General features: G+C 49.7%; 1 protein-coding gene across 1 annotated transcript; it reads left to right on the top strand.

Annotated features, from left to right (window-relative positions):
- The first annotated feature begins 9,446 nt into the window (after positions 1–9,446).
- On the top strand, positions 9,447–19,144 carry LOC144127555 (uncharacterized). Its single transcript, XM_077660548.1, has 6 exons — positions 9,447–9,623; positions 13,565–13,665; positions 15,603–15,662; positions 15,729–15,803; positions 16,976–17,029; positions 19,018–19,144. The coding sequence occupies exons 1-6, from the start codon at positions 9,521–9,523 to the stop codon at positions 19,099–19,101; spliced, it is 477 nt and encodes a 158-aa protein (XP_077516674.1). The 5' UTR covers positions 9,447–9,520; the 3' UTR covers positions 19,102–19,144.
- The last annotated feature ends 1,515 nt before the right edge of the window (positions 19,145–20,659 follow it).

Here is a 20,659-nt window from a genome sequence, read left to right as displayed (position 1 = left end):
ACGTTGGTTAGCGGTTAAGCGGTTAAGCCCCAACTCGATGGACACATCCCGCGCGTACCGGCGGAGCGCCTACGCGCACGGGTGTACGCTGGATCCTGTCTGCGCATGCGCAAAGCGCGACGCGCGCGGTGTGACGTCATGCCAGATGGCGCGGCGAGCGCGCGGCGTCTAAAGCTTTAGCGGCGTCCACCCAGCCGCGGTGGTTGCTAGGCAACGGCTCAAGGTCTGTTTCTGTGCCTCCTCGGAGCACCGCCACAGCGAAATCAAAAGTTCGTGGCCAGTGTAGCTTTCGCTACCAAAAAAAAAAGGTTAGATGATCAGTGCTGATCAGTGCGATTGATGGTGCAGAGTATGCGTTAGCATTTCCCATCGGACAGAGCAGTCATCGCCGCTCACGGGTTCAGACCGTTCGATCGGGTGGCGTGTCCCAAACCGTCAATCACCGTGTGACACGCCATACCCCCTCTACACTTTCCCCCAACCACCACCCGTCACCTGCCGTCAGTTGCTCCCGCCCTCTCTTCGTCTTTCATCCCCCACTTTCCCTCTATTCTCTTCCCTGAAGGTGGAAAGGGGTATTTCCTCCTCTCCACTTAGACCCGCCACCCATCTCCTTCCACCCTCTCTTTGTCTTCTCTCTACTACTTTCGCTTTCCCCCACCTCCTGTGATAGTTACGAGGAGGATTTTTCCTTTTCACCGAGGTTTCAGACGGTCGTACGGACCGAAAGATTTCAAAGCGATAGCTGCACTACACCATGTAAAGCCGATTTCGCCGTGCCTGGCCCAGCCACCTGAGGTTGGTCGGGGTGCTAGAAGAGAGTAGACGTGTTTCTCGAAGCTCTCCGCTCCTTCGCTACGCCAAGGCTTCGCCGCGCCGAGGGGCTTCATCATGAGGCCCCGGAACCTCGCGCATGTTGCTCGGACACTAATCTCGTTGAGGACGGGGCAGTACCGCGTTCCGTCAGCTTCAATGCCCGGCCCTGTGATGCTGAAACTCTTACTAAGCTGCTGGTGGCACTGGAACGCGCCAAGCAAGAGATCCAGCACGCGAATTTGACCCCGGCACTGGCAATTGCATCGGCACAGGCCCTCCACCTCCATGTCTCGAACCAGCAGCAGCCACCACGTGGGGCCCTCCTACTGCCCTCCACCCTGCGGCCACGGCAGCGACGGCGGGCCTTTTTACCACCACCCACGGGGCCCAGGGGGCTGATTCCGGCAATCCAGCCCCGGCCTCGGACATGGAGAGCGAGGCCATGGATGAATCGACTCATTGCAAGCGCCGTCGGTCGCCTTCTCCCTCGGAGCGAACCACCGATTGCGGCCATGGCTGCAACATCCAGCCACGTGGCGCCGCAACAAAGCGCGATACACGGAGCCGCTGGCCTTCCGGAGCCATATCCCCTCCCCGCCTGGCACAAAGGCTTCTGCATTCCAGAAAGTGCACAGCATCGCCACTGTCTTGCGGTGGCGCGGTCTTGCGGAGGACGCGGGGAGCGCGGCTACCCTGAGCGAGCTGCTCGACATCTCCGTGATTCGCTGGGTAGCAGTGATCGCGAGGGAGCCCGCCCCCCACAAGCATTGCTTCGGCCTCGTGTTCGGGGTGGATGAGCGCTGGACGGTGGACGAGCTGCTCGCTGCAACCGACACAACCGTGACGGTCGTATGGGCGTCACTTTCTGGTCGCACCGTGACTATCAGATTTGCGGCGCCGGTGCCACCGGCATACATCTCCATCTACAGGCGGCGCCTGGCTCTGCGTGCCTGCAGACCACGACCATTGCAGTGCCGAAAATTGCGGCGGATTGGGCCACACCACTGCGTCCTGCCGGGCTCCACCCCGCTGCATCAGCTGCGGGGACCCCCACAATCAGGGCGCCGGTCCGTTCCGCAAGCCACGCTGCCGCAACTGCGGCGGTCGACACGTGGCCACGGAGCCCGCGTGCCCTCACTGGCAGCGCGAGAGACGTGTGACTACCCTGCTCGCCACATCGCAGATGCCACTGTCTCGGCGCGCTGTCCGGGCCGTGGTGAACGCGGAAACGGCGCCTCCGGCCACCCAGCAGCACCGCACTACACCGCCTGGCGCTTTGTCTTATGCGCGTGGACAGAGCCAGCGCAGCCAGCAACTCCAACAGCGCCGTAGGCAGAGACTGGGCCCGCGCACATGCCGTCAGGCACCGCCCGCACCCGCCGCAAAAATCCCGGGCCAGGCTCCGGATGCACGCGATCTTGAGATCGCGAAGCTGAAGTTCGCGCTGCGGGCTCTCAGCACCCTGCTTCCATAGGGCTCAGAAGGTCGCCGGGACTGCTTAGAAGTTGCAGGCTCTCTTCAACAGGAAGCCCAACACTATGGTTAGTCGCCGGGCTCCACCACGGATCCCCGCAAAACTCCACTGGAATGTCCGCTCCCTTCCAGCGCGGTACTCCGAGCTACGCGTGAGAATCGCGGAAAGCACGCCGGAAATTATCGCGCTGCAGGAGACATATGTGCGGGTCCACGACGCCGAGCTCCAATGGCGGCTGCCTCGCTACGTTGGGCATCATTCGTCAACTACATGTGAGGATGTGACCTATGCTGCAGTGCCCTGTGTTGACCGCTCCAATCGGCCTGGGAAATCGCGATGTGCGGTGCATGTGCGGCGGGATGTTCAGAATACTCTCGTCGGCTCAGCAGCGGCGGCGACAGCCGACGCCCAGGAGTGTGTGGTGGTGACAATGCGCGTCGGTGGTGTTGACTCGTCGGTGGCCTGCGTTTATGTGCGCCCGGCTGTCGCGTGGAACGCGCTGTGTTTTCGTGCAGTGTCTTCGCGCTGTGACCCGCGTCAAATCATCTGTGGTGATTTTAATGGTCATCACAGTGAGTGGGGCAGTGCACGCCTCTCGGCGCTAGGAGACGACCTGCACGACGCAGCAGCGCAGCTGGGACTCACCCCTTGAACGCCGGCGAGCCCACCTTTCGACGACGCGGAACACCGGGCTCCTGCATCGACGTTGCCTTCGCATCCCGAGGCATCGAGGCGACGTGGCGCCGATCACCATCTCTCTGGTGCTGGGATCACTACTCCATCCTGATTGAACCCACTGCGGCGGAGGCGCGCGCCACACGCACGTACTCGATAGTCAACTGGAGTGCATTCAGGAAGGCGGTAGTCAAGGCGGCGGCCTCAGGCGCCCCCTTTTTCACGAGCTTGGTTCGGAGCGCCCTCGCAGCCAACCGAAGAGCAGAGGTAAGGGCGGAGCCGCCCACATCTGACAACAAACTGCTCGAACTGCGCCAGAAGAGATCGTGCAGAGCGAAGGGCACGACGGACCGGCAGAGCCCCCGACTCGACAGTCTACACAGCACACCAGGGCGGCAGGACAGGTCGCGCTAATGCTGTTACTGGACGTCTCGGGAGCTTTTGACAACGTCCACCACGCACCAATTGCGGGCGCCTTTTGCGATATGTTCGCGGCTTCCTGAGCGGGCGCACCGCGCGCGTACGAGTAGGGAGCAAGTTCTCCGAGCCTTGTGCGGTGGAACTGGGCGTGCCGCAGCGCTCTGTCTTATCACCACTTCTTATCACCGATTATTCTAACGGTTAAGCTCTCGCCTTTCCTGTTCTTCCTCCTCCTCCTCCTCCTCCTGTTTAATGTGGCCATGTCGGTAGTGTCGGCCTGCCTCCCAACGAGCAGCCGACACCATGTGTACATGCCCATATACGCTGACGACATTGCTCTGTGGTGCCGGAGGCCACCGGGCGAGGCCCTCCGCGTGCAGGAGTGTCTTCATGGAGCGCTGACAGCAATCGACGCCTGCTTGCACGGCCTCGGTCTGTCGCTGAGCGCCGACAAATCGGTGGTCATGGCCTGCGTTTTGCGCTCGCGCGCCACCTTGTGCCACTGTCACTGTACGGGACTCCGATGCTGTGGCGTAAATCGGTGCAGTACCTTGGCCTGGACATCAACCGGCGCCTTTCCTTCCGCCCCGCTGCGACCAATGCCTGCTTGCAGATAAAGAGGATCATCGCCGCCGTGCACAAGCTCACCGCTCGAGGCCAGGGCATTTCCAGCAAGCCGCGCTGCGACTATGCAACATCGCAGTATTGGGGCGGCCGGCAGTCTACGCGTTGCCGCTCGTCTCGGCGCGCAAACCGTGCTGGAAGACACTGGAGCTCCAGCATCGCAAGTCCCTGCGCGTGTGCCTCGGCCTGCCCGAAAACTCGCAGTGCGCCGCAACACTGGCCGAGGCAGGAGCGTGGCCGCTTCAGCTCCAAGCAGCGCGCAGGGCACTGCATCACAACGACCGGCTCCATTGCGCACCGTATGGCGGCTCGCTACTACAGCGCATACTCACGCACCCGCGCTCTCGAATGGGCGCGGCGCTGCTAGAATACGAGCGCCTCACTGAAATGCCTCCATCGCGGGAAAGCGGAGCACACCCCTCTCTGCTGTGCAGCAGCTGGCCAGAGCCGACATACACGAGCTCAAGACCATCTCCTCGTGTACACTGATGGCTCAGTGGCCTGTGACAGCCGCTCTCTTGCAGCAGCGGCTACCATCCCCGCCCTGCGTCTGCATAGTTAGACAACGCCACCTTCCTGAGCTCCTCCACCACGGCGGAGTTGATGGGGATCCGGCTGGGATTGGACCAGCTGCTCTCCATCGTCCCTCCGCCACCCAGGAGTGCTCTGATCTGCTATGCGACTCCAGCACTGGCCTCACGCACCTGCAGTGCGACGGCTGCGGTACCCCATTAGTGCTCGACATTCGCTCACGCATCGAGCGCCTTGCGAAGAAAGGATGCGCTGTGCGTGCACAGTGGGTGCCCGGTCACTGCGGCATCGCCGGCAACGAAGAAGCTGACGAACTCGCGACCGCCGCACACCAACTACCTCCAAGCGATCTGCCCCTTGCGCTGGGGGACGTGCGTGCGGTCATGCAGGATCATCTCCGAAAGCAGCACACCGACCCACGCATCGCAGGAGGTGAGCGCATATACAGCATCACCGGCTGTCGAGCACTTACGCGGTCGCAACGCGCTATGATGCTCTGCGCGCGCATTGGCTGCGTGTGGCCCGGGGAACGACGGGTGCGTCACGGAACCGTGGCGAGTGATGTGTGTGATGGATTCGGGGCAGTGGAAACACTGAAGCACCTGCTCCTTCGCTGTGCCGCGTTTGCCGACGCCCGTCGTGATATGCTCGCGGCCTACAGGGCGCTGGGCATACCTCCAGACTCGGTCAAGACGCTATTGTGGCCGCAGGGCAGTGCGCGCACCCGTGAGCGAGCCTTGGTGAGCTTCTGTGCATTCCTCTAACAGACGGGCTTGACGTCCCGTCTGTTTTGCGCCAGGTAGTGTCGCGCAGTGACCGAACGCTCCGCGTGTGCTACCTCGGACGATTAACACCTGGGCGCCCCACCCCAGCTGTTGTGTGCAAAGTGTTGTGCGCGTGTGTTTTTATTTTCTTTATTGACTCTGAACGCATGCAACTGGTACAAATGTATTGTTATGTAAATTGTGTATTTATCAACTCTCCCTCTATCCTTTCTTACTGTCCCCTCACCTCTTTTATTTCACTTCTTCCAACTGCCTGCTATCCTTTATTTCCGCTACCCCAGCTCACGTGCCGCAGCCATAGTGATGGCAGATGCCGGGGTTAGCAAAAATCTTTTACCTTCCCTTTTTGTTTTTGTTTTACATTAACCACTTACTACTACTACACAGCGCTCTACTGCGCAAGCGCCGAAATATACTCGGGTGCTGCGTAGAAATCAGAGGGCACGCACACTCAATGAATAAAAAAAACCGGCGTCCAAGCCGGGAATCGAACCATGGTCTTTGTGGCCTTCGAGACGGGGACGCTACCACACCACTACGACGCCTCTTTGTTTTTTTGTTTATTGCACGGAAATAGTGCCGAAAAGATGTTTTGTGGGGCGTAGTCCGCCACGACGTCTCGACGTTTGAAAATGAATAAAGGCGCGTATAGTGAATGCACGGGTTTCTTAGAAACGTATCTTCGAGGTCTGTACTGAGGCATACATGAGTAATTAAGAGCATGTAAATTACAGATGTCGGAATTAAGCGAGTACCATGCGTTTCCAGTAGAATTCCTCCGAGCTTAGCGTGCAGTCGTAGCGCCATCCTGTAGGAACCCTCTGAAGCCCCCTTCGCCATGCACGGCGCTGGCCCCGCAGATGGGCGCGTATCTTCTGAGTACGCGTCTTCCCTAAATGCTGATGTGCCATCTAAATCAGCGGGTGCTCGACCAAGAGGGAACGCTCTCGCGTTCCACTCTTAAGGCGCAGCCTAAGCGTCTCCCAAACTTTTTTCAACGTGGGGCTCTAATTATTAAAACTATTCTCGCCCACATATGCGGCAAGTGCGCTGTCCGATCATGATACAGTGCCCCCGGAAGGTCAACGGTTTTCTAACAGGTGCAAACAACTTTCCCTTAACCTGGAGTTCGGCTTCTCAGGGACTGAATGCCTAAGAAAACAGGTCATTTACCACATATGCTGCCGATCAAAAACATTAGCTGTGGCGCTCTTTATACACGCTGCCCTGGCGCCATTAATCTCCGATAAAATCGTCATATCCAGGAAAGAGCATGGCAAGCTTAAGGAGCCAGCTATGCATTCGACCATGATTGTAATCGTCGTCGACCATGCTAATTACCTTAAAATATTTGGTTGCGTGCCTTTCGGTACGACTCGAGGGTTTTATATGGATGCGCGAGGCGGATCATACTCAGCGATTCTGGACAAAAGCATTTTTGAGCCGGAAAACTTTTATGAACGCAATTTTTTCATACAGTAAGATTTCGATGTAACTGTCAATATATCCGCAGATCACCCGACGGCAGCGTTGTATTTTTTTCTCGATTCACGTTTTTCCTATAGTCAAAAGCTTTCCCCATTGGTTTTCTATGGCAGTCTTAACTGTTCGATGGAATCATTGGCAACACTTTAAAAGAAAGATTTTGCTACATATCAGAATAATGGACCATTACATTCAATATTTTCATAACAGTGTCTCACAATTTTCCAATTTTCAAAATGCTTGCCCGAGATTAGCTGGACATGATGCAGAAATTGTGCTTCCTCCAAGGAAAATTCCTTTTTTAGCGCGGCACATAAACGGGACAATCGCGCCTGTGTTGTCCCGTTTATGTGTCGACCAACTCAAACGCTGCATAAATTACGCTGCTCGAGCGATTATTCTTAGACACAACGCATTGCTTTTGAGCCCGTTCTTGTTTCAGCGCTTTTGCTTCCGAGGCCAGTATTATACGTTATCGCCTAAGAATACGTCTGTGATTAGAGGAATAAAACGTAAAGGGAAGGCCAGCGGGAATAATTGTGCATGAACATCCTTGATCTGAATGATGGAGATCAATCAGGCGCGACAACGTTGACTTGTACCTATAGGATAAAGAACAAAAAAAACATGAAACAAAATTTCTTCAGTACGCTGACGACATCACGGTGTGGGGTACTCACCAAGATCTCCGTACTCAGGAGGCCGCCCTTCAATCTGCCTTGGATGTTACCTGTAATTACGCATCATCCATCGGACTTCAGCTATCCGCTCATAAAACATAATACACGTCAGTCCCCAACCGCTGGGGACGCCGTAAACTCCAAGTCCAATCCGTCTTTCTCTATCAGGCACCCCACTACAGGAAAGTGCGAGTGTAAAAATCCTTGGCTTAATGAATCACCAATCAGGACCAGCGACTGCATGGCTTTCTCAGGCAAAAAGGCAAGCTATTCAGACTTTGGATTTGATTTGAAGAATTGCTCCTAAAACTGGTGGCGCAGGCTCGTTCGTTGCACGGCAAGTGGTGAGAGCAGTTCTGCAGCCACGTATGGTTTGTCAAGACCAGTTTCAACATCTTACAAGCGCCCTATGGGATCGCCTTGAAGCCGTGAACCAAGAGGCTATGAGGACCATTACGAGGCCTTCCACACATCACACCGGTCATAGCTTTACAATATAATGCCCAGCTAAATACCATTGATGAGCTGGTGCAGCAGCGCCGTTATACGCGCAGCCTTAAGGCCAGTCTACGCACTCCACGCATGCACTGAGGACTTATGCAACGTCACACTCCATTCTTCAGCCGCCAACGCCAGTTATTCCCCCATGGAAGTTTGTACAGCTCAGCGACAACAAGCCAACAGATAATTGCCGGCTAACATCTGCTAATTCGGCATCGTTGCTTCGCCAGAAAATTGAAGAACAAGATGCTTGCCTGCCTGAAGGATCCATTGTTGTCTACGTAGACGCGAGCATAGAAGACTGCAAAGCAACAACAGCTATCTACTGCCCGTGCAGACCTGCCCTGAATCAAACCTCTTGGTTTCAGCTTACGGAACCCCCTTCGTCCTTTTGTGCTGAGCTCGTTGCAGTTCAAGAAGCACTCTGCTCAGTGGCCGACATAACTATGCTCCCTGCGCCCCGCGTAGTAATTCGCACTGATGCCCTTCAAGCTGTCCGGTTGCTACGACGTGTTAGCCGCTGTCCAACGATATGTCAGGACATCCACCGGCTCGCGGCACGCATCCCGCAGCCAGTAAATATTGAGTGGGTCCCACGAGATCTGCTGACCTATCAAAGCCAGGCAGATTTATCGACCCGCCTTGCGAATACAAACTCATCACCGCCTCGGCTCCTTCATTTGGACTATTTTACCCTCCTTTCATCAAGAAAGGAACTCCTCCGGCGCCGCACACGTGCTCTCATCCCTCTGTGTGCGGTAACCCTCCCCCGCTTTCTTACCCGTGCAGAGGAGGTTGCGCTTAGGAGGATCCGGGTCGGGGTTGCCCTCACACCTGCCGTTACTCGGAAGTGGCCTCAGTACCGAGATTTCTTTCCTCGGCTAGGGTGTCCGATATGCAAACACGAGGACATTGAAGCCGACATTCATCACTTACTGTGGGACTGCCCAGTTCTCAAGCCTACAAGGATCCGGCGCCTGATGGAGCAGGTCTTTCACCAAGCAACCCTGCTTCATATATTGCCTGGACGCAGGGACCATACCATCGTTCTCTACTGGACTTCATCAAATCAGCTAACCTTTTTCCATTCATTTAATCTCTACTACATCATTCATCACACTTTCACCCATCATTGATGCCCTGGGGCAATAAATTTCGTTTAAAAAAAGAACACAAGAACTAAATACAGGTGTATACTCAGCGGGACCTCTCCACAAGAACTGCGCGAAGAGTAGCCTGTACGAGGCTTTTTTACATTTCTTTTTTCTCTTTAGGTATATATTAATGCCCACTTAAATAATGACTGCTCCCCAAGCGACCTGTCTCTGCGTGAAGTATTAACGCGCCTAAGTGCGGCGTCACCTGGAGCACGTGCAAACAGCGTGACGTCGGCCACGTCTCTGCAGACTGTAAAGGACGGCGCAGGGCGCGGCCTGGTTCTTTAGGGCGTCGTGCATGGCATTTTCCGTTTTGCTCCTGGAAGAACGAGTGCGGCGCACAGCGCGTGTGTCCGCACTTTCGTTCTCGAGATGCCTGCATTAACCACGACATTATTTCTCGCTCTGTTCTGCCTGCACGAAAGTGAGTGCGCAAGAGCAGCTCAGGGAATGAACTGGTGCGGCAAGAAACTGAGTGAGTACCTGGCTTGCGTAGTACGCTTTCGTAAGACATGTTCGGTCACTTCATATATGGCGTGCGACAGCAATTATTTCCTCCTAGCTATATAAAAATGGCCAATAGACAGTCTATAGACTTCCCAGAGACTCTACTGCCTTTCTATAGATATTTCTTTTTGTCTATTCATAGCCTATAGACAAAAGTCTACTAAAAGTGTATGGCCACAAATTTACAGATTGTCTATAGACTGTTCTCGAAGGTTTGTCTATAGAGATTCTATGGACTTTATAGACAGAAGTATATGGACAGTCTATACACTGTAAAAAAAAATTGTGAGGGTATTGCGGTCTTCTGGTAGACAAGTTCGGTAAATGAACGAACAGATAGATAACTAGATAAAACGATGGGGGGAAAGGCAGGGATGTTAACCAGAAAGATTTCCGCTTGGCTACCCTGCACTGGGGAAGGGAATTAGGGAATTAAAAAGAGAATAGAGAAGGGACGGGAAACACAGTCACAATCTTTCAATCAAGGCAGTCTCTGGTAAAAAATAAAAAAGTGCCTCCCTGAAGAATGCAAATAGGACAGACAGCTTGTTTAATGACAAATATACGGCGATACAAATACCTACAAAGGGCTGCATAGTGTAATGCAGACAAGACGGGCGTTGTCTAACGTCCACGACCGAATCCGCCCTCATCTACATGTTCCCATTGTTTGCGAAAATCCAACACAAGGCCTTGTTGCTGCAGTGCAGGCCACTAGCTGTCACAGGACTGAGGCCACTGGACTAAGGTAATAATGGCATAGTCGCTGAGCGAAATGGGGGTAGAACGCCCTACACAGTGACAGATTTTGAGTGGAGTCCTTATTTCGTCTCTCTATCCTACCTTTTTGGAATAAATGTTTTCTACTACTACTACACAGTGACACGGATACCTGTGGGTTACACAAGATGGAAGCTGTCAGCAAAGTCTGTTTATTGATCATGGAAATTGTCTGCCGAGATGTTGCCCTTACCTGTGTTAGTTATTTAACAGAAATTAACGCTGCAATGAACAAGCCAACAGCTATCTCTCGCACTGATGCTCTTGAAATATCAGATAATTTTATTAAACTGTGCTCAAATGGGTACAACAAGTTAGTTTAGACCATCATGCTACTGAATTTGTTGCTAATGCTACCCGTTTTCATATTCTTAGCTCTGCAAAACATGTCAGCATTACTGATTTTATGCCAGGTCGAAAAAAAAACCGCAGTCTTCAAGCGGCCCGAATATCCAGTGCTGCGCATGCCTTTCAAAAAAATTACTGCTCGATGTATTTTGCTGTTTGTAACTTTCTCGTATTGAGTTTTAGCGTTCAAGGTTAATATATACGCACGAACACAAACACAGTATCCGAAGGCTTTTTAGTTTTTGTTTTTTAAAGCCAATACTACTGAGCGTAAGCACAGAGATACGGACAAACGCCAGGCTGCTATTTAAGTAGCTTCAACATACCTTATTAGATGCTGCGGAGGATTACAATGCAATGAGCAAAAGTACACTACACGTACGACACCCAAATGGTATGTGCCTAGGATGCGAACAAATTATGGTTATCAAATGTTGAGCTACACTCTCCCACATCAACTAAATAAGGAGTCCGAATTGATGTACAGCTAATGTCAAATATGTTACTTTTGTTCGTTTTCTTTTTTTTTTATCCCTGGAAGTGCTACCATGTTGTGTACCACTGCAATGGCCTTGTGGGGTGCGTCGGCCTCGTCAAGCCTTCCCAATGGCTTTTTGTCGGCGCACCCAACATCGTCATGATGTTAAATAAACATGATTGATTGATTGATTGATTGATTGATTGATTGAACTTTAGCGGGGGTTCAAAAATATGCCGCGGCACTCTAAGACGACGGGACCAAATGTATATATTGCTGGCTATTGTATAGAGAAACTCACACTATTTTTGTATTGGACTTGAGTGAATAACTAGTCGAGATTAATTAACCAACTTCGCAAGGAACGAAGATAGGTGAAAAAGTCCAACGGGAAAGTTGTAGAACTGTCCGCGAAACGTCCCATTGAACAGTTTCTAACTTTCCACCAATTACGTATTAGCTTTTTTTCGCTCACTGAAGATGTCCGCGAAATACCAGAAAATACCACGTAACATGTCTGCTTGCGCGCCACGATTGCATGCTCTCAAACGTTTCGCCCAGCATACCAAAAGCTCGTTTAGCCGGGTGTGCTGCTGTTTGAAAGGTGACAGGGCTGTGACACAGGCGCTAGCTGTGCGGTTTACGCGAGCGCAGGCGATAAGAACTGTGTCTGCTTGTCGCTATCAAGCGCCACGAGGGAAGCATACCGCTGGCCTATATCGCACAGCCAGCACAGCGGGCTAAATTATCTCTTCGTTCCTACACAGAACGTTTGAGAGTGCAATAGAGAGAGGCGGGCTAGTAGGTGACTAGTAGTAGAATGCATCTTGAGAGCAGGTTTGAGAGCACTTCAATCGCGGCGCGCAAGCGGGCGTGTCACGTGGTATTTTTTGTATTTCTGGGGCACCTGCAGTGAGCGAGAAAAAGCTGATACGTAATAAATGGAAAGTTAAAAACTCTTCTGTCAGACGTTTTGAGGACCGTTCTACAGCTTTCTCATTCAAATTTTTCGCCTATCTTAGTTGTTTGCGAATTTGGTTAATTAATGTCGACTAATTATGCAGTTAAGCACAATACAAAAAATAGCGCGAGTTGCTCCATATAATATCCGGCAGCACGCATTTGGTCGCGCCGTCTTAGAATGTCTCGGCGTACATTTAAACCCTGGCTAAAGTTAGCTGGGACGCCCTGTACTGTTAGCTCAAGACTGTCGATAAACATTTAAAGGGACACTGAGGAGAACTCTATCATTTTTTTTTTCTTAGCAAAATCTGATACTTCGGCATTTCATGGCTTTGTTGCCGCTTGTCTGGGCGCGAAATATGCATTTATTTCAAAGAAATTTGGATTCGAAGTTGAGAAAGTTTTTCCCGCCGCTCTGATTCAAACTCGAGAACTCTTATGACGACACGGAGAACTCTTATGACGTCACAGAACGGAGTGACGTGATACGTGACGTAAACGCAGACTCCGTGATTTCTGACGGCTAGCGGTGCGGTGCGCAACCTTCCTTTGCCAGCCTCAGAGATTCGTGGCTACCATGAAGTAAGGAAAATTCCTCCAAGGTGGCGCCTCTTGTCCTAGGAAGTCATCACGCTTGTACTTGCGAGATTGCCTATGGCGGCGACACCTGTATTTTGGTTCTTGCTATTTTCTACATTACAAGAGCTTTGTTTTCAGTAAGAGTGGCGATTTTGTGATCAGGAGCTGCTATTCTATCGATACAAGCCAACTTCAATTTCTCCTGTGTCCGTTTAAGATCACACGGCTAGCCAATAACGTGGAAGAAGCTTTCACTATGGAAATCACTGAATGACAGTAAACGAAGTGAAGTAATCCAAATGTGCATTTCCCTCCTTGTTTCTTTCGTTTAAAAAGTTGCTTGAGTTGAAATTTACTACAAATTTACTACGCTAGTTTTCATGCAGAGGTAAGCTCAGGGTAAGAATGTAGGTGAAAATGGAAGGCGTGTTCTTTCGTGTCTATTCAAAAGTCAGTGAGTACCACATCAGCAGAGAAGTGCACTGTCGATTGCACAAGCTTTCGTATTGTAGGTGCGGCAGAGCTCTGCTACTCGCAGCCAACGCTTGTATCCAGTAATCGCATTCAAAGCAACAGTTGACATTACTTCAGGGCATCCAAAGTTCCGTGCTGCAAGGTTGAAGAAGCGAAGAGATTTGAATCCTCGTGTCGTCCGGGCTCTCAGATCTTCAGCGGTAACCTGTTTTTATCTCCAGAGAAGTATATAAGAATAGCAGAAAACTGCAAGAGTATTATTTATTGTTTTTTTCTTCCTTTGCGAGACCCAATTCAGCTAGGGAGATCAGCAAGATTTGCGGCGGAACTGTTTTCTTCGTGCAAGGAACATCTCAAGTTTCTTGGAATTGACCCAACTATCGTCAAGGTGACCAAATCCTGGCATTTTGGCTCGAATTGTTTCACATTTTCGGTTTAATGTTCCACGTAAGCACATTTTAATATTTTCGGGACGAAACACGACTCCAATACCCAGGGAAAAGTGCTAAGAAAATTCAACGTAGCATATCTCATCTTCTATGAGGTGTGTTCCCTCCTCTCTTTGTTTGACAACCTAAATGAAAGGGTGCATCACTATACATGGATTTCAGGCTTCCTGTACGAAGTTTTTAGCCCAAAGAAAAAATTCGTGCGTACTGGCTTGGGAAATGCATTTCAGTATGAATAATTTTTGTCATAAGCGCTTCTATAGGGTACAGGCTAAGGACGTGAGTATTTTATTTAGCAACTACGAAAGGTGGTGTTGCCACAGCTGCAGTTTATGGTTGTCCAGCTACGTCCAACCACTCTGGGGCCGATTCCCTATAATATGGCTCTCATTGTATACCTGTATGATCAACAATGACGAATGTGATGTTCATAAGAGTCGTGAGTTGAGCTTGTTGGTTAACCATCATGTTGGTAATAGCGCAAAGACAAGACGACAGAAAAAAACAGCACAAGCGCATGTGTTTTCTCGGCACTTGTGTTTTTTCTGTGTCCTGTCTTCGCGCTGTTCCAACACGAAAGTGTTGTGTTTAAACAGATGTAGAAAAAAAGAAACACTGGACATTAAACTGTTCTCACGACAAGAAGGAAAATTTGGCAGGAATAGAAATGAATCCTTGTACTATTCAGAATAAAAATCTTCCTTGAGCACGAAATTTTTTTAACGCAACGACTGCATTTTTGTTGTATTTCATGGTGCCTGTGGTGGCGTTAAGGTCAGGCCGGGTTAGCCTTATATGTTGGGAATTGCTCCGCCTTTGTCGCATAGTCTGAACTGCCGTCTCCCCTACTTAGGTATCGGAAAAAAAACTGGCTCTGTCGCAAGTGCAGAAAATTTTTCTCCCTGACAGCGTACTAAAGGAGGTCAGAAATTTTTGTTTTACGACCCACTGAATCGTAATAATCGTAATTTAACGTCTCGAAACAGATTGGTGAATACGGGGTGTCCTAGTTTATCACCAAGTTTATGGAGTACTATTCCCTTCGCCTCCTTCCCTTAATCGGAACGTTTGTTCAATGAGAAGTAAGATGTGACAAAAAGTTCGCAAGGTTAAACATCATTTCTTTTGTAAATACGCCACTCCGGAAATAGAGCTCCCAGAGCTTCCCTTTGACAACTAAGCACAGGGGCTCCATAGCGCTTCTCATGTGGTTGAAATGTCCCCTCCCTGATTTTTAAACTTGATATCACAAACAATAACAAACTAGTTTGCTTCATTCCTAGACATATATAGAGCAGGCACGAAGCCGAGTTTCCGGAGGAGGAGGGCCACGGTAATTAAATGTATTCGGTAGCGGGCCGATGCTCACCGGTGCATGTACAACTAGAGGACTTCCAGGAAGGGGGGGCAGTCTGGAGGACTCGAACAGCAAGCAGCCGTCAGGGTGGGAAAGAGAAGGTCACGTGACGCGAGCGCCTCCGATTGGCGTTTGTGGGCGCAGTTTCGGTTTCAAGGACCGGAAGTGCCATAAATTGTGCTGCGACGCCGAGGGGAATCACGCATTCTAAAATTTAGTATCGCTATTATTACGCTCCTACCTGACTGATATACGTTTATATGTCTGCGGGTCAAAACGATTGCATGGCAGCATCAGAAAATAGCACGACATGGGCGTTCTATTTGGAAATGCTCCCTCTGTTGCGAAGGGATGAGCCTTAAAGGTGCCTTTGTCTCTAGTGCTTCTCATCAGGTCATGTGCAGCAGATATAGCACAGTATTATATTGTCACGTAGTGGTGCCAATCCGTGGCACCAGTCCTATGTGGCATCACTGGCTACCGAAGCATGGTACCGTTCCTGAGAACACAGTTTTGCAGGAGTCAAGACGGCTGTGCTCGGTCATTCGCATATGCTACGCTTACGTGGACGACCTAAATGTAAGAGCGGATGGCCGCGCATCTTGCCGACTGCAAGAAATCGCATCTAACTCTAACCTCATGCAGGAAACGCAACCCTTTTATTCGGTGTTCCCCGGCTGCCTGAAGAAAGTCGTTCTGGCCATGGAAACCACGTCAACGGTAAGCGCTGGCACATTGCTTCTCATTGCAAGTACGTCGTTACGGTAGTAAGATTGTAGCACTGCAAATATCGTCGCTCTTGAGTAAAGATTTTTTTTTACTTCTTTTAAAGAAAGGCTTGCTCAAGCAATCATCATCATCAGCCTGACTACACCGACTGCAGGGCAAAGGCCTCACCCATCTCTCTCCAATTAACCCTGTCCTTTGTCAGCTGCGCCCACCCTATGCCTGCAAGCGTCTTAATCTCATATGCCTACTTGACTTTCTGCCGCCCCCTGCTACGTTTGCCTTCTCTTGGAATCCAGTCCGTTACTCTTAAGTACCATTGGCTATCTTGCCTTCGCATTGAATGCCCTGCCCAAGCCCATTTCTTCCTCTTGATTTCGACTAGGATGTCATTAACAACCCGCGTCTGTTCCCTCACCTACTCCGCCCTCGTTACACCTATCATTTTTCTTTCCATGGCTCACTGCGTTGTCCTTAACTTAAGCTGAACCCTTTTCGTTAGCCTCCACGTTTCTGCCCATTGGTGAATACCGGTAAGATGCAAGTGTTGTATACTTTTCTCGTGAGGAATATTGGTAAACTGCCATTCATGATTTGAGAGAACCTGCCGTATGCGCTCCACCTCATTCTTCCAGTTATTTCCCTCTCACGATCCGGATATGCTGTCACTACCTGCAATAAGTAGACGTATTCTCTTATCACTTCCAGCACCTCGCTACCAATCGTGAACTGCTGTTTCTTGCTAGACAGTTGACCATTACATCACTAAGCACTATGACATCTCATTTAACACCCGCTAGCAATAATCGAGCCTTCTTAATACCGGATCCCGGAATTATTCAGATACAACACACTAATATTTAGCGCGTACTATCTATGGCAACGTCCTTACCTGTTAACAATAGGGAAATAGCCCGAAAAGGCCAAGAACCATTGCTTGTCTACGCGTTTTGCTCTTGCTTTGTTTCTCCTTTCTCCTGTATAGAAATAATGAATAAACTGCTAAATTCGGCGTGCTCTTTTAGAGTGTGATTGGGGGTCGCCATCACAATAGTATTCTCAATTTAATAACTAAACTACGTATAGCATAAAATGCAACGCAGTATGAATGTCTTGTGAGTTCAGAGGGAGTGATCTGTGTTTTTCTATTGCTTCCTCCCCCACAGACTTTGGCAAAAAATTACCCTGTGAAAATCAGCACGTTAATCGACCGAGTGCAGGTAAGCATGTAGTCTATGCGTTAGAAGATGGTTCATGCCTCGACAATGACGAGGTGTGCGTTTTCTCAGCTCCAGAGTGCTAAACATGTCGCAGAGGGCGCCGAAAATGTTTGTACCAATTATTTGGCTTTTGAAGCCCTTGTCACCGGCCGTAAACCAGTGAGACCAGTATCTGCTGCTCGATTGGTCTTCATGACGTTACAGTCATTAATGTAGATCGACTGGCGCAAGCCTAGCTTTTCGCGAGCTTTGTGAAAGCTGTATTTTTTTTTCATTTATAAAAGAGCGCCAGCGTCCCACTACACGATGGCCATAGTTGTGCGCAAATTTATAATTTTCAAGTTTAATAGCCAGGTCTTTAAAAGTTAAATATACAAGTTCAATCTACTCAGATGCAGCATGTATCATTCCTGACTTTGAAGAGCTACTGCGTTATATCGACCACATTTTGTTGGCGGGAGTCGAAAGTTCCTTGCCCAAATAAGCGCATGCCCGGCTGGAGCGCTCAGAAACGCCGGAACATTTTAAAACATAATTTAATTTCAGCTTGAGAAACAGCGTAAAGAACGGGACACAAGAATGACGGCAGGACAGCGCTCATCCTGTCGTCGTTCTTGTGTCCCGTCATTTGCGCTGTTTCTCAAGGTGAACTCGAACCAAGTATAGCCCGACTGTCTACTCTTGCGCATAACTTAAGTTTTTCGACCTGGAAACATTCCTTTCTGTTTAGCAGCAGAGCCTGCAGATTCCGCCATTAGACACGTGACAGCGACTGCCCGCCTCTATATATGGCGACGCATAGCGTAGCACCAGTTGACATTATTAAGCAGTTGTGAGGGAGAGAATAAGCGTTTATTGTGTAAAAGGAGACCGGAGAGGATTGTGGGTGGGGCCCTCAGTTCGTCCATCGGCATGAAGCATGTGTGCGCGTGATCGTGTTGGTGCCCGAACTCACCCGGGTTCAACGACAAGGTCCGGCCGGGGAAGCTGTCAACACGGTGTCCATACGTTTATCATTCTCGTATCTAACAAGCTCACCCCCCCCCCCCCCCCCCGCCTTTTTCTTTTTCTTTTTCATTCACGGTGCTTCCCGTCGCAAGTGTCGATTGCGAGAGCGATGAGCCAACCGTTGCCGGCGATTTCAAGTGACCTGGTACAGCTATTCGATTATTGAGAGGCGCCGCTTTGGTCATTCAGTTTTATGTAATCTTCTTGCTCATCGAAGGCCTGCTTTCAGTAAAAATGACGTTTTCTTAGTGTTGGAACGCTGTAATCTTTCTATCCCTCTCCCCTTAGTATTCTCATTTACAGTCCTTCTAACTTGCGTTGCTTCAGTTATATTTCTGGGACAGCACAAATTTCTTCCAAATGCAATCGACACGCAGAAACGAAATTTATAAAAAAAATTGAAATAACAGGAGCCTTGCGGTACGTGCTGCCATAATCTGCAACTCGCATGCGTTGCTACCTCCATGGTTACAACTAAAATTGTTACCAACATTATTATGCGAGATACGCTGGAAGCATTGAGGCAGTTTTACTGCGTCTGCACTCTAATCCATTCCCGGCGACGCAGCAGCAAATGTTACCACTCGTATTTTACGTATACGCGATTTCTCCTCCTTGATTGTTGTTGTTGTTGTTGTTGTTGTTGTTGTTGTTGTTGTTGTTGTTGTTGTTGTTGTTGTTGTTGTTGTTGTTGTTGTTGTTGTTGTTGTTGTTGTTGTTGTTGTCGTCGTCGTCGTCGTCGTCGTCGTCGTCGTCGTCGTCATCGTCGTTGTTGCCTCAAATACGATGGCACATACCCATGGTGGGGGATCGGCCAGGGTTTAGTGCAGATCCATACAGGAAAAAACTCAATCCAGGTTTATCTCAAGCGGCTCAAGCATCGCGCTCATCGACATAAAAGTGATCTCGTTACAGCTAGAGTCGCCACTATCATTATGCTAGTGCTCGTGCAAATTTAACTTTTTCTTGCTCTCTCGTAGCAATGTCAGCCGAAGAACATGCCGGAAGAGGAAGTTTACCTCCTTGGAATGTTGGCATGGTTTTCAGACTTCGTGGTATCGTAAAGCTCATCCCAACCTCAAGAAGAACGCCATAATGAAAATAAAATTACCTGTGTGGACGAAGCGTTACGATGGCCGACAACACAGTCATTTTTGCAAGCACTGGCTTATTCTCATTCAGGAGACACCACTAGTGCGTAAAATAAAATGCTTCTTGGCAGAATATCCCCATGCGCGTTTTCATGCCTTCGGGAAAGGCGCCGAGGATAAGAATACTATGTTGATACTACACCACGTTGAATACCATGTTCAGATATCCAAGGTGTTACGCTGTGAAAATGGGAAAGCGCGATAACTTCTTGGTGGAAAAGAAGCTGAACCGCGCTTTGAGGATGTAAGTACAGTCGTGAGCAATATGAGAGGGAACAGAGTTTGGGCATTCATTTAATGATTACTCCATGATTGCTCGTGACCAGCACAGTTTACTCTGTTTTCTAACCAGTTTTACTCTTGCCGTATAGTATTCAAAAGTGATTCAGAAATTTATTGCAGTAATGACAACAAAAACTCGCAATTTTATGCAAAACGTTTGTTCCCTGTCTTAATGTTCACGTCTGTATAGATATACAGTATAATATGACACATTTTCATGAAATAAGCGCCCAGAACAGGTAACAATCAGGTTGCGAGAAAAACGAAGGTTCCGCGTCAATTAAAGGTTGGCTGATTGCATTCCCTGCTTCGATGTGCCGGCGGCACAGATACTTCAAGGTTAATTTGTTACCGAGCCTTTACGTGCCATACTGTAAAGCTATTAGACAGGGGCTATTGTATAGTGGACAGCTCCACGTGAATTTCGACCGCCTAGGATTCTACTGTGTGCACCGAAATGTCGCTGCATGGCAGCTGTTGCCACACAACTTTCACTGCAATCCGGCCGCCGCGGCCAAGATCGAACCCACGATCTTGTGCTCAGTATGTGGATGCCATTGTTACTTACCCACCACTGCGGCTGTAAAAATGTACGTATATAATCAATGCTTTGTGACAGTAAACGCGCCTGTAAGACGACTTTTGGAGGCTTACATGAAAATCTTGAAAGGAAGCTGAAGCCAGCGAGGCGGTTGACGAGAAGGGAGATGCCATTTACGTTGGACAGAGAATATTAACAGTTTAGATTACTAAAGAAACACGAGTTCATGCTACCCGAAATAATAGAAACAGATGAGTCCGGTCTAGTTTTATGATGCGTAGAGAAGCTGAGGGGGTTATTAGAGCCGGTACCAAAGAAAGAGAAGCGTATTTTGGCAGATCAGGGAACGACATAGAGTGATGAAGTTACGTAATTAAGGGGAAAACGCCGGGGCTAATGAACAAAAAGTTGGATTCCAGGTCATTGAAAGTGGTCATTGTCCGACAGCGGCCTTAACTCTGCTGCTGACCATACTGAAGGTGATAGTCATCCCTTGGCTTAAGTCAATACAAAATGTGGAATGCTGACCAATGTACCGTTTTCGTTCGTGTGCTAATCCTGACCACCATTTTAAAGGTCTTTATAGGAACAGTGGTCCCATTTAGGTACACAGTTTTACTGTCACGTCAAAATAGTCGCTTTTCACCC

Source organism: Amblyomma americanum, chromosome 4, assembly GCF_052857255.1.
Source record: "Amblyomma americanum isolate KBUSLIRL-KWMA chromosome 4, ASM5285725v1, whole genome shotgun sequence".
Lineage (NCBI taxonomy): Eukaryota > Metazoa > Arthropoda > Arachnida > Ixodida > Ixodidae > Amblyomma > Amblyomma americanum.
Note: the sequence above shows the minus strand (reverse complement) of the source record. Positions and strands in the feature narration are given on the sequence as shown.